This window comes from Pseudomicrostroma glucosiphilum (assembly GCF_003144135.1).
Source record: "Pseudomicrostroma glucosiphilum strain MCA 4718 unplaced genomic scaffold BCV69scaffold_3, whole genome shotgun sequence".
Classification (NCBI taxonomy): domain Eukaryota; kingdom Fungi; phylum Basidiomycota; class Exobasidiomycetes; order Microstromatales; family Microstromataceae; genus Microstroma; species Microstroma glucosiphilum.
This window is the reverse complement of record NW_020289915.1, coordinates 397450-413767: the sequence shown is the minus strand read 5'-3', so window position 1 is coordinate 413767 and position 16318 is coordinate 397450. Positions and strand designations below refer to the sequence as shown.

The 16318-nt window shown below is 55.9% G+C and overlaps 6 protein-coding genes across 6 annotated transcripts; 4 read left to right on the top strand and 2 right to left on the bottom strand.

Annotated features, from left to right (window-relative positions):
- Positions 1-1343: 1343 nt before the first annotated feature.
- Positions 1344-3753, top strand: BCV69DRAFT_281245 (putative FLR1-putative H+ antiporter). Its single transcript, XM_025491914.1, has one exon. It carries the CDS (start codon positions 1688-1690, stop codon positions 3626-3628), a length of 1941 nt encoding a protein of 646 aa, XP_025349395.1. The 5' UTR covers positions 1344-1687; the 3' UTR covers positions 3629-3753.
- A 325-nt stretch (positions 3754-4078) lies between these two features.
- On the bottom strand, positions 4079-4798 carry BCV69DRAFT_281244 (hypothetical protein). The gene has a single exon (XM_025491913.1). The coding sequence runs from the start codon at positions 4649-4651 to the stop codon at positions 4274-4276; it is 378 nt and encodes a 125-aa protein (XP_025349394.1). The 5' UTR covers positions 4652-4798; the 3' UTR covers positions 4079-4273.
- A 262-nt stretch (positions 4799-5060) lies between these two features.
- BCV69DRAFT_281243 (hypothetical protein) lies at positions 5061-6434 on the top strand. The gene has a single exon (XM_025491912.1). The coding sequence runs from the start codon at positions 5367-5369 to the stop codon at positions 6282-6284; it is 918 nt and encodes a 305-aa protein (XP_025349393.1). The 5' UTR covers positions 5061-5366; the 3' UTR covers positions 6285-6434.
- A 260-nt stretch (positions 6435-6694) lies between these two features.
- BCV69DRAFT_281241 (putative inosine 5`-monophosphate dehydrogenase) lies at positions 6695-8946 on the top strand. The gene is made up of 3 exons (XM_025491911.1): positions 6695-6926; positions 7003-7337; positions 7655-8946. The coding sequence occupies exons 1-3, from the start codon at positions 6745-6747 to the stop codon at positions 8836-8838; spliced, it is 1701 nt and encodes a 566-aa protein (XP_025349392.1). The 5' UTR covers positions 6695-6744; the 3' UTR covers positions 8839-8946.
- Positions 8947-9086: 140 nt separating this feature from the next.
- Positions 9087-12652, top strand: BCV69DRAFT_281240 (DNA replication factor C, large subunit). Its single transcript, XM_025491910.1, has 5 exons — positions 9087-9370; positions 9451-9512; positions 9592-9703; positions 9766-9873; positions 9942-12652. The coding sequence occupies exons 1-5, from the start codon at positions 9149-9151 to the stop codon at positions 12516-12518; spliced, it is 3081 nt and encodes a 1026-aa protein (XP_025349391.1). The 5' UTR covers positions 9087-9148; the 3' UTR covers positions 12519-12652.
- Positions 12653-12662: 10 nt separating this feature from the next.
- Positions 12663-16236, bottom strand: BCV69DRAFT_281239 (hypothetical protein). Its single transcript, XM_025491909.1, has one exon. The coding sequence runs from the start codon at positions 15998-16000 to the stop codon at positions 12926-12928; it is 3075 nt and encodes a 1024-aa protein (XP_025349390.1). The 5' UTR covers positions 16001-16236; the 3' UTR covers positions 12663-12925.
- Between the last annotated feature and the right edge of the window lie 82 nt (positions 16237-16318).

Below are 16318 nucleotides of genomic sequence, written 5' to 3'. Positions count from 1 at the left end.
TTGGTCTCCAGAAAGATGGCATACGTCAATCTGCGGTGATTCGATGATCAGCTTTGAGAGTCGCTATGTCCAAGGTGTTGAGCCATCCCAGATCTCTGCTCAAGCCTTGCAGAGCTTATTCTGGCGTAGGCTTCACAGAAAGGTGTAGCATATGTTGCGGCGATGTGTCATGAGCTGCCTTGTCGCATGCAGTGGTGCATTCCCTGTGCGTGAGTGCGGCTAGTGAGACGCGAGAGGTACACAGTACGGCGTGGGTAAAGATGGCAAGTGGTGGGAAAAGGTAGGGACAAGAGAGAGCGAAGACGAAGAGATGGTTGCGTCAGAAGATGCACTACTGAAATTTCGAGAGCTGAACAACCCGTCGTGCGCTCTGCTAGAGCAACTGAGCTGCATTTCGTCATCCTTCAGGGATGTATGAGCTTCCCAGTTCACAAGGAATCGAGTGATTGCTGAGCTTGTCTCAGATTCGAGCCAAGAAAAGAGCCATCAAGCACAAGTGGAACGACACTGGGCACGAAGTACTCACTGTGCTACGTTGTGGAGTGATGAGGCAGTCGACGACAGCGGCGAAGCCATAAGTGGTACTGCTTCAGAGAGTGGGAGGGGTCCAAGCACTTGACGAGGAGCCACTCAGATGTGATGCGCGCAGTGTACCATTACTTGAAGGAGAAAAGGTTCAAAGTGAGTGAGCTCTAGCATGACTAAATCGCAAAGGATGGAATGACTTGCATGTACTCACTATACGAAGGCGTGGCAGTCATATGGTGTCATCCTGATGCAGGCTATGCTGATCTTCTCTGTATCGTTTCCAGCGTATCTGAGTGCCGGTGCTGTGATGATATGCTACTGCGAAGGTTGAAGTCAGTGTGCAATGAGGGAGGAAGGCAGGGATGCAGAGCGGCGGCGAGGTGAGCAGAGAAGGGTAACGAAGTGAGGCAAAAGGGGATCAGAAGACAAGAACGAAGGAAAGCAACGTCGGAGGGCACTCTGCGCAGCACGAGGCTCAGGACGGATGTGATTCGGAAAATACCGGGTGCCTGACCACACAGTAGCGGGCGTAGAGTGGCTCAGCAGGCACGGACGATGGTCCTCCGTGTGATCAGATCACACCCAGACGTTGCGGTGAGGAGCTCATTGTCCAGAAGATCGAGGCCACGTGGCCCTTTCCTTCCCCCTTCTCGTCGGGACAGACCTCATCGGAACGGCCTCTGGTTTCTATCAGCGGGAGTGGGGTGCCGCCCGAGAAGCGGCCCGTGGCTGCCGCCATGACGCTCACCTGCAGCAGTGGCGGGAGATTTTTCTGACTTCGTAAGCGGCACCAGTCGCCAAGATGCCCCATGCCACTGGACCCTGCCAATTCATACGTCGGTGGCGTTGCCAAAGCTCAACTTTTCGCTCAAGCGACTGAGATATCGCGGGCCTAAGAGCTCAAATCGGGGGGTATTGTGTCAGCAGTCTCGGGAGTGGAAACCGCGGTCTTCGCACGTACGCTATGCGGTGACTGCCCCATCCTAAGTTTTGCATATTAGACTCTTGTTCGATTGTATAAATCCTTTACTTTCCTTCATCATAGTCATCGCAGAGCTAAGTGTCCTTCATCACTACCACTTTCTCCTGAAGCCCTGGGCGTTGCTGTGCTTTCACCTCGAATTCTGCACTTCCGCCTCTGTCATCCTAGCGAGGCACAATGCTCGAGCTCATCCGGGACACGTTCTTCGGGCAGCTGATCTACCTGGCGTCTTCTCGCAAGCGTATGCAGTTCCCAGAGGAGAAGGCTGATTTTATTGTCCCTGAGCAATACCGTCTCGGCTACAAGGAAGCACAGCAGAAGAGAAATACGTCACCACAGGAAGGGGCGGAGAAGTCATACTTTGCTCAGGAGAGAAAGAGCACACACCCTCGTGGATCCCCACTCCAGACACCTGGCGGTGACGTTTTCGTCAACGCTCATCACGACGCACAATCTATTCGGGATGCCGAGGGTCAAACGCCCGGCGTCGCGAGAACGCCTGGTGCCACTTCCGGTGCCGCTCCCCCTCTTGGCTCTGACCGTGAGCCTCCGAGTCGTCAATCATCAGACAGGACTTTGGATGAAGGGCGCCGGACTTCAGGCGCACAATCTGGAGACGAAGAGAAGAATCAGAAAAATCTCCCCAACGCGCACGAAGACGACGCGGAAGGGCGAGATCCCTACATTGTCGATTGGTACGGGCCCGATGACCCGCAGAACCCACTGAATTGGTCGCAACCGAAGAAAGCCTTCGTCACCTCTCTACTCTGCTACCTCACCTTCTCGGTCTATGCCGGAAGTAGTATCGTCACACCGGGACTGGAGGACTTCGCTGCCAAACACCAAGTCGGCGTCGTCGTCGCGACGTTGTCTCTCACCCTGTACGTCCTAGGCTACGGTATCGGTCCGATGTTCCTCAGCTCCCTCAGCGAGATTCCTTCGATTGGAAGAAACGTTCCCTATATCCTCACCTTGGCTGTCTTCGTCGTACTTCAGGTACCCACTGCCTTGATCAGCTCGACCGCGGGCTTCTTCATCCTTCGCTTCCTCGCAGGCGTATTTGGTTCTCCTCCTTTGGCCACTGGAGGAGCTACTATCTCTGATATGTTTCATCCCAAAGTCAGGGCTCCTTGGATAGGGGTCTGGGGTATCTCTTGCGTTTGCGGTCCAGCCCTTGGACCACTGATCGGTGGATTTGCGTTCGACGGTACAAACAATTACGCCTGGACGATCTGGCCTATCCTCTTCGCATCTGGTGGAGCTCTCCTCCTCCTCATCTTTACCCTTCCGGAGACGAGCTCCACCAACATCTTGGCGAGGAGGGCAGCTAGGTTGCGCAAGCTAACGGGCAACAAGGAACTACGTAGTCAAGGAGAGATCATTCAAGCGAACATGACTGGCAAAGAGATTGCCATGATGACTCTCGTGCGCCCGTTCCTGTTGACCATCCTCGACCCCATGGTTTTGCTCCTGAACCTGCTGATCGGTCTCGTGTACGCGATCCTGTACGTCTGGCTCGAGGCGTTCCCGATAGTCTACGTTGAGGCTGTGTACACATTCAACTACGGCGAGATGGGTCTGGCTTTCCTCTCCATCCTAGTCGGCGCTGTTCTGGCCTTCGCCGCCTTCCTTTGGTACTGCAAAGTGCGGCTGGAGCCTATGTTCGATCGCAAGGGCGGTAGGCTAGATCCCGAGGATCGTCTTGAGCCAGCTCTGGTCAGTCTGATCTTCCTGCCCATCTGTCTTTTCGGCTTCGGCTGGACAGCTACCGCCTCAATCCACTGGATCGTGCCGACCATCTTTGCCGGAATGTTTTCAATTGGCACATTTGGCGCGTTCCAGGCGGTACTCAACTTCTTGGCGGATGCCTACCCTGATTACGTCGCTTCTGTCCTCGCATCAAATGACTTGTTCAGGTCGATCATGGGTGCCGCCTTCCCTCTCTTTGCTCGCGCCATGTTCAACAATCTGCAGGCGATGAATGGGCCTACCGCCTTCCCAGTTGCGTGGGGATGCACACTCCTTGGATGTTTGACCATCCTTTTCGTGCCTCTGCCATGGGTCTTCTACTTCTACGGCCCTCAGCTTCGCAAAGCCTCTCGCTATGCGTCATATTAAATTCAATGGAATTCCCGTCATTCCTGTCATTCCTGTCATTACCCCGTCGTGGCCCTTTCCGCATGGGTCTCGTTCGTGTAGATTTCTCCGCTCTGGCCACTGTCATTATGACCTATGTCCGTTTCTGTGCCTGATGACTGTGCGCGTTGTTTTCTTCTCTTTCGAAAGTCGAAGCATACGTTCATTCACCGGAGCGGACCGTGGACGTCACTATTTACATCTCCTATCTGCTCCACGCGGGGCAACGCGCCAGGAATGTGTGTCGCTCGCGCGGGTCGGAATGCGCTCGGCCGACGGCAAAGCGGGGAATCACGCAGCGGATTCTGCTTCGACGTCACTATTCAATGGCGCTTCTATTCGAAATCCCCAGTCTTCCGCCTCATGTTACATGACATGTCCACTGCGATATGGTTCACCGAGACAGCCAAGCTCGGTGGCTCATATGACCCGAGACATTCATTCAAATTTTCTACTGCACCCGGGAATGCTAGCCGGCGGAACACGAAAGAAGAGGGGGCCCAGGCGGAGGGGCCAAGGGTCTGAGCATGTAGAGAGTGGAAGACACAATTGTTGCCGCATTGCATGGAGTGGAGAATCTGTAAGACTTAGTGTCATGCTTCTATTGACCCTCAGCCTCACTCCGCCCTATGTGCTCCAAGCACTGCGTAGGAGAACGGAATGCGGCGGGGCCACGACCTTGGGGGTTGCCAGACGGGCATTGGCGGGCGGAGCTTCAATGACGGAGGGGCCAGGTGGGTGGGAGTGCAAGCAGCTTTTTCCGCCCCCTCGCTTACGATGCCGTCGTGGCTTCCTTTGCTGCCCCGAAGCCTTCTTCGAAGCACGATTCCGTGACTTTTCCGTCGTCCAGCTAGCTGCGCCTGGATTGATGGCGTGCCATGGGCCAAAGGATGTTCGTTTTTCGGACCCTTGGTACGCAAGAGCAACTTTCAGGTCAGCCAAGTAGAGACCTCGCCGGACCCTCGACCCTTTCGTCTCCGGTCTGAGTGCATTGCTGATGTGCATCCGTCTCAGACTCAATCAACAAGGGCTTTGCAGTCAGCAGACCCCGACGGATGCAAACAGGTAGGGCTACCCACGCTTCAGACACCAAGTCTTTCGAGGGTGACGAACGTTGCGCGGTGGTGAGACATTCAATGAGCAGCATGACGATGGCCGCTATGAGAAGCGGAAGGCCTGGACAGGACATGGAGGGACGGAGGGTCGGGATGCCAAGTCCACAGGAGCGGAACGCCAATTTGCCGGCGGAAGCGGCAGCGGGGGACAGGCGGGAGAGGGCGAGATTCCCCAGAATGACGGAATCCGTCCCTCTGCTCAGGGCGGACTTGGGAGTCGCAGTCACATGTGAGAGGGGCGGAATTGAGGCACGAGGTAGCAGGGTAGCAGGGTAGCGGGGGTCATCATGACATGCCGGTACAAGCACACTCTTCCGTAATTGTGACACACTCGCTGGGGTGCCTGGATAGTCTTCCAACAGAGGTCGTACTCTCTGCCCTGGTCCTGAGAGTGCCCTGACTCTCCTGGCCCGCCCATACGCCGTCGTTGCTCTGGTGCTGGGTGTGACTGCATAAACGGTTCCTGAAGTGCTATAAGAGCCTCTGCCGACCTCGCCCCCCTCATCCATTCCCTTCTTACTCACAAGCTTCTCCATTCTCTCCACTCTCGTCCAACTCGACTTACCAGCCCACTCCACCGCCCACCAAGCCAATCCACCTTCACAATGGTCTCAGTCAAGTTCGCCTCTCTTTTCGCCTTCGTGGCCGCATCCATGGTCGCCGCTGCCCCCGCCGCTCTCAAGAAGCGCGCCGACATTGACACCACCATCCTTCAGTACGCCCTTACCCTCGAGCACCTCGAGGCCAAGTTCTACCACACCGCCCTGAAGAACCTGTCCGCCAAGGACTTTGCCAACGCCGGCTACGCCCCGGCCATCCGTGAGCGCTTCGCCGAGATCGGTGGACACGAGATCCAGCACGTCCAGTTCCTCGAGGCCGCCATCGGTGCTGATGCCAACAAGGCCTGCACCTACGACTTCGGTGCCGGTGTCACCGACGTCAAGAGCTTCATTGCCACCTCTCAGCTCCTCGAGGGCGTTGGAGTTTCCGCCTACCTCGGCGCTGCTGCTCTGATCACCAACCCCACTTACCTCACCGCTGCTGGCTCTATCCTCACCACCGAGTCTCGCCACTCCGCCTGGGTTCAGTCATCGGCTGCCCTGTCCGACCCCGCTGGTGCCGCTTACGATGTGCCCACCAACTTCAACCAGACTTACTCGCTGGCCGCCCCCCTCATCAAGTCTTGCCCCAAGTCGAACACCGCTCTGCCCGTGATGGCATTCCCAACTCTCACCCTGAACCCCGCCTCCAACCTGCAGCCCGGCCAGACTGTCTCCGTCTCCGGCAAGGGTGTCAAGGATGGCCAGTACCTCGCTGTGCTCACCGCCGGTGGACAGTACTTCAGCAAGATCGAGAACGGTAAGGCCACCGTCCCCAAGAAGACCTCCACTGGACGATCTTACTTCTTGGTCACCTCCAGCAACGGTACCGTCTCCGACGACAGCACCATCGCCGGCCCCGTTGCCAGCGACTACCTCCTGTCTGCCTCTCAGGCCTACGACCTGGTCAAGAGCCAGTACTAAAGGTGCCAATCCACTTGTTGATACCCACTCCCGTTTTTCCATCTCGATGTCTCGAGTAGCACCACATTCGTCTTCATTGTACTTTTGAGTAGCTGTTCACAGTCATCATTTTTCGATAACCTTCCGCAAAAGAACATTCACTGCTGCCCTTTCGAATCGTCTGACTGCTATTTGTGCGCCGTATCGTGATCGTATGTCGGTTTGTTCTCTTGTTATCTGGTTGCCTCACCATCGACTGCTATCTGTCCCTGTCGACTGAGCGTAGCGACCTAGGGCAGCCAGCGAAGGCTGAGCACCGCGGGATGCCGCGCGCATGTGATGCAACCAGACTCCGCGCCTCGCCAGACGCGATAAGGTGAATTTTTCTATTCTCGCTGCCTGTTCAGTTTTCTATTTGGGTAACCTCCCCACTGCAATCTGAACATTCCTGATACCATCCTAGCACCTCAAACCTAGCAGAATGACCGCCCAGAACGGTACCGCCTCCGCCCCAGCCAATGGGCTTCTGCAAGCCTCTTCCTCCAAGGCGCCTTTGGACGCCTCTCAAGCCTTGGCAACTCTTGCAAGCTACCCGCATGGTGATGGTCTCGCCATGTCAGAGCTCATCGACTCGAGGACCCACGGCGGTCTGACGTACAATGAGTGGGTATGAAGTCGCGTTTTCAGCGGCGCTGAGAGCCTTCTCTGACGGCATGTCGCGTCTTTCCTGCTCCAATAGCTTCCTGGTTCTTCCCGGCTACATTGACTTCCCTGCCTCGGAAGTCAGCCTCCAGTCCAGGGTCACTCGTAACGTAGTCCTCAACACTCCGTTCCTCTCGTCGCCCATGGACACTGTTACCGAGACCGATATGGCCATTGCAATTGGTCTGCAGGGTGGTATGGGTGTCATCCACAACAACATGTCGCCTCAGGAGCAGGCCAGCATGGTGCGAAAGGTCAAGAAGTACGAGAATGGCTTCATCACGGAGCCCATGTGCTTGAGCCCCAACGAGACAGTTGGCGATGTTCTCGACATCAAGCAGCGCCTGGGTTTCGGAGGTATTCCCATCACTGGTGAGTCTTTCCTTCTCAGTAGTCGTTGCAAATGCCTTGTGGGAGAAATGGGATGCACCCTGTTCGGGGGGGCTCCGAGCGAAGGACCATCATCGAAGTGATGAAAAAATCTTTATTGCTGTTAACCTTCGTTCTGCTGAGGCCCTCTCTTAGACTTGAGAGGGCGATGCAGACCAACAACCTATGTCCACTGATTTACGATGACACGATGCAAGGGTGGCAAAGGAGGGGAGAGACGATTTCCGGCAGCATCCCAACACCGTGCGAGGAGTCAGAATCTGAAGCTGACCATTCTGCTCTTACAACTCTGATCGTAGACAACGGAGGCCTCAATGGCAAGCTCCTCGGCATTGTCACTGCTAGGGATGTTCAGTTCCGGGACCCTGCCGTTCCTCTCTCTGAGATCATGACCACTGATCTCGTCACTGCAAAGACTGGCGTCACTCTGGAGCAGGCCAACAACATCTTGCGAGACTCAAAGAAGGGCAAGCTCCCCATTGTGGACACTGAAGGCCGTCTTGTTTCCCTTCTAGCGCGCTCTGATCTGCTCAAGAACCAGAACTTCCCTCTGGCATCGAAGAGGCCCGATTCGAAGCAGCTGTATTGTGCCGCTGCTGTCGGTACCAGACCCTCCGACCGAGAGCGCCTCAACCTCCTCGTCGAGGCTGGTCTTGACGTAGTTGTGCTGGACTCTTCGCAGGGAAATTCGATTTACCAAGTCGAGATGATCCAGTGGATCAAGAAGACCCACCCTAACCTGGATGTCATTGCTGGCAATGTCGTGAACAGGGAGCAAGCAGCGACCCTCATCGCTGCTGGAGCAGACGCCCTCCGTGTCGGAATGGGTTCTGGCTCGATTTGCATCACTCAGGAAGTGATGGCTGTTGGTCGACCTCAGGGTACTGCCGTCTACGCCGTTGCCGAGTTTGCCTCTCGATTTGGCGTGCCAGTCATTGCTGACGGTGGAATTTCGAACGTCGGACACATTGCCAAGGCGATGACTTTGGGCGCTTCTGCTGTCATGATGGGATCACTCCTTGCCGGTATCGAGGAGGCTCCCGGAACATACTTCTTCCGAGAGGGCAAGCGACTCAAGGCCTACCGAGGAATGGGTTCCATCGAGGCCATGGAGCACCAGAGGAAGGGCAAGGTTCCCGGAGCCACGGGCAAGGGAGCTGCCAAGGCCGATGCTGCTGCCCCGGATGTCGCCCACGAGAATGCCGCTACTCAGCGATACTTCTCTGAGGCCGATGCCGTCAAGGTTGCCCAGGGTGTTTCTGGTGCCGTTGCAGACAAGGGTTCGTTGAAGCGTTTCCTACCTTACCTCTTCACTGGTCTGCAGCACTCGCTGCAGGACATGGGTGTACGAAGCTTGGCGCAGCTCAAGGAGTACGTTGGCAGCGGAAAGGTCAGGTTCGAGCTCAGGACTGCCAGTGCACAGGTCGAGGGAGGAGTCCACGGCCTGGCCTTCTTCAACAAGCAGCTCTACTCCGATGCTTGAGCGCGTGCTGGTGCTACTCTTCTGTTCATACTTCTCGTCACCCTCTCCTACTTATACTGCCGTGGCTCATGTGCTGCTTTCACTACTTTGCCTAATGCCATCTGCCTGCCTATGACCATCTTGTGCTACCTGCATTACGCTATGCGCTCGCGGAGCGGAAGGAGCAAGAGTGACGCGCCTGAGCGTGTGCCCACTTCCGGGCGAGTCTGACGCAGAGGGCCGAGTAGAGGTGAGCCATGTGCCTGCCTGCCTTCTTCCTTCAGCCCATCGTGATCTTCGCCCTTTGCACTATACCAGTCCCTCGTCGATCATGCCGCCAAAGGCTCCCGCACCAAAGGCGCCTGCCAAGCCCAAGCCTCTCATCAAGGGCCAGGGATCCCTGCAGGGCTACTTCTCCGGTGGCAGCATGGCTCGCGCCGAGGGCAGCGGTGGTGGAGCAAGTGGCAGTGGCAGTAGCGCGAGTCCGCCCAAGAAGGACAAGGACAAGCCCAAGGAGAAGCCTCGTCCAGAGGTCAAGCAGATGACTGAACCGGTGAGCATGTGCTGATTTGCCACGCTTTCGGTGGAGGATATGACAGTTGAAACATTCTTGCGCTCGTAATTCCTGCCCAGGTCACCGTACGCGGTTATACGCCGAGCAGCATGTCTCCCTCGCCTTCGAAGAGCAAAGCACCGTGAGTTGTAAGACAATGGCGCGAAATTCCTGCTGATGTGTTCTGACGCTCCCCTTTCTCTGCACACATTTCCTTATAGTCCTATTCGACCGAGACCTACGCCAAAGAAGGAAGATGAGGTCACAGAGGTCGCTGCTGCAAGCCGGTCGAATGGCTCACAGTCCAAGTACTTCCCCGAGACTGCAAAGAAGGTGAGTTGTCAAGTAGTCCGCCGATCTTCCTGGGCTTTGACTGACCGATTTTGGCATCGCAGGCTGAGCCAAGTAAGCTTCCTGATAGTGACGAAGAGGAAGATGAGGAAGAGGTGAAACCTGCAAAAGGAAGGGGCCGGGTGTCTGCTGCCAACGCAAAGAAGAGAAAGGTGAGGAGAATCACAGGAATGCTCTGAACGTGTGACTCGTATTGACCGGCTTAATCGTTTCTCTGCAGATCGAGGATGATGACGATGACGATGACTACGAGGAGGAGAAGGCGCAACTCAAGTCTTCGCCGCGCTCAAAGGGTCGAGCTTCAGCAGCATCCAAGAAGAGCCCAGCGTCAAAGACATCAACGCCGCGAGCAAAGAAGGCTCGAAAGCAAGAAAGCGATGACGAGCAATCATCTGATCTCGAGATGGTCGAAGCTCCCCCTCCTCCAAAGACGAAGAAGACTACCACTGCAAAGGCGGGTAGCTCAAAGAACAATTCTATCGCTCTGGATGACGACGACGACGACGATGAGGATATGAAGAAGCCCGCTGCCTCAGCGGTTGCAAAGTCTGCTCCGAAAGCAAGCGGTAGCAGCGCCTCAGCTGCGCCGCCCAAGCCATCCAAGGAAGAGGAAGCAGATGCAAAGGCTGCCCTTAAAGCTAGTCGTGATCGCGCTGCGCAAGGCCCTAGTGCTCCTGGCTCGAAGGAGATCCCGCAAGGCGCTCCCAACTGCTTGATTGGCCTGACATTCGTGTTCACTGGTCAGCTCGAGAGTCTGGAGAGGGAAGAGGCCCAGAATCTCGTCAAGGGCCTCGGAGCCAAGGTCACTGGTGCGCCATCTTCGAAGACGTCATTTGTCGTGGTGGGCGAAGGCGCTGGACCCTCGAAGCTCAAAAAGATCGAGGCTCAGGGCCTCAAGACGATCGATGAGAATGGGCTTCTCGATCTCATCCGCTCAAAGGAGGGTGCGAAGCCGGACGAAGCTGCACTAAAGAAGCTCAAGGAGGAGGAGAAAAAGATCGAAAAGGCTGCCAAAGCAATGGAGGTTGGCGGTGGCGGTGCTGGCATCGGTCACAAGGGCGCTGCAGCCAAGCCCGAAGAGACCGACTCGCATGCGCTCTGGACGACCAAGTACGCCCCATCGCAGATGAAAGACCTCGTAGGCAACAATGCGGCCATCGAAAAGCTCAAGGGCTGGTTGGAAGGCTGGCCAGCTTCGTACAAGTCCAACTTCAAGAAGCCCGGGAAATTCGGCTACGGCTGCTTCAGGGGGATCATGCTGTCTGGCCCTCCCGGAATTGGTAAGACATCAGCTGCTCATCTTGTCGCCCGTCTTTGCGGCTATGCCCCCATTGAGCTCAATGCTAGTGACGCACGTAGTAAGAAGCTCATCGAGCACAACCTCAAGAGTCTCATCAACAATAAGAGCCTTGACGGCTGGTACGGCGGAGGCGGTATGACAGTGGAGGGCATCACCATTCGAGATAACACCGTGCTCATCCTTGATGAGGTCGATGGAATGTCGGGAGGCGATCGAGGAGGTGTGGGAGCTATCAACCAGCTCATCAAGAAGACTCGGATTCCTATCATTCTCATCTGCAACGACCGCAAGAGCGCCAAGATGAAGCCCTTCGACCACACCACCTTTGGCTTGCCTTTCCAGCGACCAAAGGCTGACTCGATTCGTTCCAGGTTGCAGACTATCGCCTTCCGCGAGAAGCTCAAGGTCGACAAAAATGGCATGGACATGCTGATCAGCGCTGCTCAGAATGATATCCGACTGGTCATCAACATGCTCTCCACTTGGAAGCTAGGCCAGTCTGCTCTGAGCTACGACGACAGCAAGAAGCTGGGAGCTGAGAATGTCAAGCCTGGTATGCCCACCCCTTGGAGCTTGTACAGCGAATTGTCAAGTCACGCCCTCTGGGCTGCGTCTAGCAAGAAGACCTTGAACCAGAAGACTGAGATCTACTTCAGCGACATGGGAATGGTACCTCTCTTCGTTCAAGAGAACTACATCCGTCAACGGCCCCAAACAACGATGGGTGAGACTGATACAAAGAAGAAGGACATGAGGACTCTGCAGCTGCTGAATGGTGCAGCTGCAGCCATCTCTGACGGTGATGTGGTGGACAACATGATTCACGGCTCCCAGCAGCAATGGTCTCTCCTGCCTTTGCATGCCGTACAATCCACTCTGAAGCCAATGTCTCTCATGTATGGAATGGGCCCAGAAGGCTCTTACGGTCCTGCCTTCCCGGCCTGGTTCGGTCAAAACTCCAAACAAGGAAGATTGTTCCGAGCCACGGTGGAGCTGCAGACAAAGATGAGGCTCACTGCAAGTGGCTCGCGACACGAAGTGCGAGAGCAATACCTCCCCCACCTCTTCACCGGTCTTTCCAAGCCTCTCCTCTCCTCCGGCGCTTCCGGTATCCCAGACGTCGTCGAGATGCTGGACGCCTACTACCTCAATCTTGAGGACCGAGAGAACATCATGGAGCTCGGCGTGGGCAAAAACAATGGAGACGAGGTGCTCAAAAAGGTACCCACGGCTGTCAAGTCTGCCTTTACTCGACAGTACAATGCTGCTAGCCACCCCATTGCGCTCCAGAGGGGCGATTTGGGAAGTGGCGGTCGAGCCAAGCAGCTCGTGGGTGATGCCGCGCCCGATGCAGAGGAGGCCATCATTCAAGATGAAATCGTGGAAGAGTCGGGCAGCGAAATGGGCGACAGTGATGATGATCTCGACTTTACAAAGGACAAGATGATCAAGGAGAAGAAGCAAAAGGCGGCAAAGGGAAAGGCAAAGGCCAAGTGAGCGAAGTGATGGGCAAAGGATCGTCCTCCCGATGTAAGCTGTGGATCACGAACTATCAATGCCACTTTCCGGAACTCCCTGTTGCCTGACTTTCAACCGCTTGCTAGCTTCGTTGCCTGACACCTGACACCTCACTCGTATGCGATGGGATGCAAAATGTTTTCATCTCAAATCAGTCGAGCCGCCTCACCTCGCCTCAAGAGGGGGACCTTCTCGAAACAAAAAAGTACTGTACATGTTGGGAGGACTCACAGTCTCGTGACATAAAGAAGAAAAGGAAAAACCGAAGCGTGTGGGGGATCAAGTGCAGGGAGACATGTGCAAGAGTAGGGAAGAGGAAGAGAAGCATAGTACAACCAAATGGCGCTGAGCAAGACTTCTGAGACGGGAACAAGTAAGTGAAGTGCTCAGGTTCGAGTCTTGTGCTGCCAAGCAGATGTGGGTGAGAAGAACATCTGGGTCGGATGATGCGGCGGCGGCGGGGGCGGCGGCGGCAGTGCGGCTTGTGGAGGTAGAGGTAGAGGCGTCGCTGCACTTGAGCGAATAGAGTCTGTGCTAGACGTCGAGCGCAAAGGCCATGTTGTCGGGTAGAGGGGAGCGTCTTCCTCCTCTTCCTCTTCATCTTCGCCCGCTCCTGCAGAGACATGAGACTGGGCCTGGGTCTGGCCATGTCGCTCCGAGATGTCTTGAGATGGGACGTGCGCGTGGGCGGATTGGTGCGTGAAGTGCGACACGACGCCCAGGGATCCCTGCCCCTTTGCAGAGTATGGATTGTGGCCGGAGTTGGTAATCCAGGGGGAAGCCAGTCTCGTTGCGAGGCCAAAGTCGGCAGAGGAGGAGGTCGAGGCAGAAGAGGCATCGGCGCTGTAGGAAAGTTGCGGCATGGTTGGCTCGAGGTAGCTGGTGGTGGGTCTGGTGCTGAACTCGAGAGAGGTGGAATCTGCTTGCATGCTGGGGGAGAAAAAGGGCTGCTCGAAGGGAGGAGGTGCGAGAGCTTGGAGAGGGGCGTCTTGCGGTTCTGTCTCTTCGCTTTGCTCATGGGTCACTTCCTCCTCTTCATCTTCAGCAAGTGGAGAAGAAGCACCCAAAACGGTCGTCTCATGGGCATCTTGCTGTTCCTCGTCCATCTCTCCGGAAGCGACGCCAGCTCCACACGAGGGACTACTTTGTCGCCAAGACATGAGCTCGCTCAGAGATGTAAGGGTACTATCATCACTGGCCGCGCGCTCTTCTGCTTCCTCCTCATCTTGACCTTGAGCGCTATCACCAAGCATGTCCAAGTCTGAGTCGGATTCGTACTGATCTGCTGCACCTTTAATCCAGACGTGAGACTCCCTTGCTTCAAAAGATTTCTTCGATAAGCGATGAGATCTGGTGCTTGGACGTTCTTTAGCAGAGCCAGTGTTGGAGACAGTAGACTGGTGAGCATCCAGAGAGTTCTGCCAGGCCATGATGGCCGCCAGCGTCGAGGTCGCACCCAAACTGTCTTTTGTACATTCGACGGGTTGAGGTGGTCTCCGGAGCTTCACGGTCAGCTTCGGGCGCGAATTCTTCTCCACGAGGGCATCGGCCACGTCGATCACGGAAGGACCTTGAGAAGCTGATCTTGAGCGCTTGGTAGGTTTGTCGTCCATGGGAAGATCCAGATAGCCTTCTGCTCCTTCGTCTTCCGGTAAGGACGCACTTCGAGACACAGCTCTTTGTCTTCTCCTCTGACGAATGATGTGCACTTCTTCTTTCAGTCTGGCAATATCAGCTAGTAAAGCTCGCATGGAATCAGACCCTTCGGCCTCAGCAAGAATACGCTTCGGTCCAATCTGTGTCACGCCCATGGCTTCCTCCAGGTAATGCTTGACGGACCGATACTTCATCTTGCCAGACTTGTCTTTGAGGAGACTGCTCAAGGTGAGAGTCCTGTTTCCAGGTCCGCCTTGAGGAAGATGATGCGCCATATCGGCCTTGTGCATGCATAGCGAACAGTTGCAGATACCTCTACAGCGCGGGCAGGTCCAATCTGGATTACCCACATCCCACTGCTCGCCGGCATCGTCATCTTCTGTAATGCCATACCGTACCGAACAGCAGCCTTGACAATAGTTCAAGACGCATTGCATCGCTGCTAATTCACCAATGTAGCCGACCTGCCGACAGTACATCTTTGGCTCCAAGCTCTTGCGACGACATTGATGGCATGTTGTTCCAGAGTAAGCAGTCTTCGAATCCAGCTCGGCCATCTCCTCTTTGGATCGTCGCTGCCGCGCTTTGCCTGAGAGAGTCAAGCCGGCGTCGACTGTCTTGACGAGCTTCGCGCGAGGTGCTTTCATTTTGGGAGCGGTCTCCTTCGGCTTACTGCCGGATGCACGAGTCTGACGAGGCTTCTCGATTGGCGTCGGAGGGGGTGTTGGAGTGGGAGCTCGAATCGGAAAGTTGTCGAAGAAGAGGTAGTCATCTCTGGCCCTCTCTCGCACGGGCAGAACATCAATATAGGCCAGATCGTGGACAGTACCAGGTAGAGGCAGGGTAGTGGTCGTTCCGTCCTCTGCCAGCTTCAAGACCTTACGCTCCCAATGGCCATTCCTTCTGCGTGACTTTGTCTTGGGCTTCTCTGGCTCGGGAGAGGCTAAATCTTTCGAGGGCTTGGAGGGACTGCCAAGCATGACGTTCGATCCGCTAGGAGAGGGAGGAGCAGACTCTTGCTCTTCCACCGGCGCTTGAGGTCCGAGCCCGAGTTGAGCTAGCAGACGCTGATTCTCGAGCAGCTTCCGCTGTCTTCGGGCCTCGTAGGCTGCATCGCTTTCGTCGGACTCTGCATCCGAGTCGGCTTCTTGCTTGGTTGCGGTAAGGAGCGCGTACATCTCTTCGATTCTCTGCGTCTCTTCCGCATCCTCGATATCAAAGAGCGACTTGCGAGGTACGTCATCATCCATAACCTCCTCCTTTGGCTCGTATTCGACCTCTTGCGCTTGCGCCTTAGCGGGGGATGAGGGCAGCGATACATTTGGCTCCGAAGAGGTAGGGGCAGGGCTATCCGGAGCACTCTGGCTCTTCTGCTTGATTGCCATACTAGATTTCGGTGAAGGAGACGGCATGTGAGTCTCCAGCGTCCGATACTCGGTATCATCAGCGAAGCGACAGGGGCCCGGCGTTTTGCTCTCTAGCTGAGCATCAGGCGAGGGGACGCTCTCTCGGGTCTCGTTCTGCGCTGAGAGGTGAGAGGTTGTGGGTAGATTCGGAAGAGACGATACCTCCACCTGCCATTGCGGAGGCAGAGGTGGGGTCTGCGGCTGCCAGTCATCCGTATCCGCCTCATTGGCCATGTTGGCGTATTCGGCTGTGGGTTCGAAAGGCGGTAGCTGGGCATGCGGAGGAGTAGATGCTGTCGGAAGATGATCGAGGTCGTCGAGTTCGTCGATGCTTGCGAGTTCATCTATTTCGTCTTCCGACTGCTGCTGCTGATCGTGGTGGTTCAGATGACCCGCCATTGCGGCAGCATACGATTGGCTCTGGTACCTGATTGCACTGACGGAGGACAAGGTTCCCAGGATGGCTGCCTTTAGATCAGGGCTGCTCCCTTGTCCCGCCCGCGAGTGGTTGCGATTGCGAGTGAGAGCGCCGCGCGTCATCGTAGAGACGTAGCTCAACAGCCCGTGGATGTGAGCTCCATCGCTTGAGCTGCCGTGGGTAGAGCCTGCGGAGGACGATGTCTTGAGAGGATGGGTAGCATGTGGGATGCCGTGTGACTTGCGTCTGTCCCTCGGCGTGTTCTGTGCAGCCACGCCGCTCTTTCCGCTCCACGGGAG

Bases quoted from the DNA above. Each gene is read 5' to 3' on its own strand.
- BCV69DRAFT_281245 (XM_025491914.1), top strand. From the start codon at position 1,688: ATGCTCGAGCTCATCCGGGACACGTTCTTCGGGCAGCTGATCTACCTG.
- BCV69DRAFT_281244 (XM_025491913.1), bottom strand. From the start codon at position 4,651: ATGCACATCAGCAATGCACTCAGACCGGAGACGAAAGGGTCGAGGGTC.
- BCV69DRAFT_281243 (XM_025491912.1), top strand. From the start codon at position 5,367: ATGGTCTCAGTCAAGTTCGCCTCTCTTTTCGCCTTCGTGGCCGCATCC.
- BCV69DRAFT_281241 (XM_025491911.1), top strand. From the start codon at position 6,745: ATGACCGCCCAGAACGGTACCGCCTCCGCCCCAGCCAATGGGCTTCTG. The intron at 6,927-7,002 runs GTGGGTATGAAG...CTGCTCCAATAG, and splicing joins GGCGGTCTGACGTACAATGA to CTTCCTGGTTCTTCCCGGCT. The intron at 7,338-7,654 runs GTGAGTCTTTCC...CTCTGATCGTAG, and splicing joins CGGAGGTATTCCCATCACTG to ACAACGGAGGCCTCAATGGC.
- BCV69DRAFT_281240 (XM_025491910.1), top strand. From the start codon at position 9,149: ATGCCGCCAAAGGCTCCCGCACCAAAGGCGCCTGCCAAGCCCAAGCCT. The intron at 9,513-9,591 runs GTGAGTTGTAAG...ATTTCCTTATAG, and splicing joins CCTTCGAAGAGCAAAGCACC to TCCTATTCGACCGAGACCTA. The intron at 9,704-9,765 runs GTGAGTTGTCAA...TTGGCATCGCAG, and splicing joins TCCCCGAGACTGCAAAGAAG to GCTGAGCCAAGTAAGCTTCC.
- BCV69DRAFT_281239 (XM_025491909.1), bottom strand. From the start codon at position 16,000: ATGGCGGGTCATCTGAACCACCACGATCAGCAGCAGCAGTCGGAAGAC.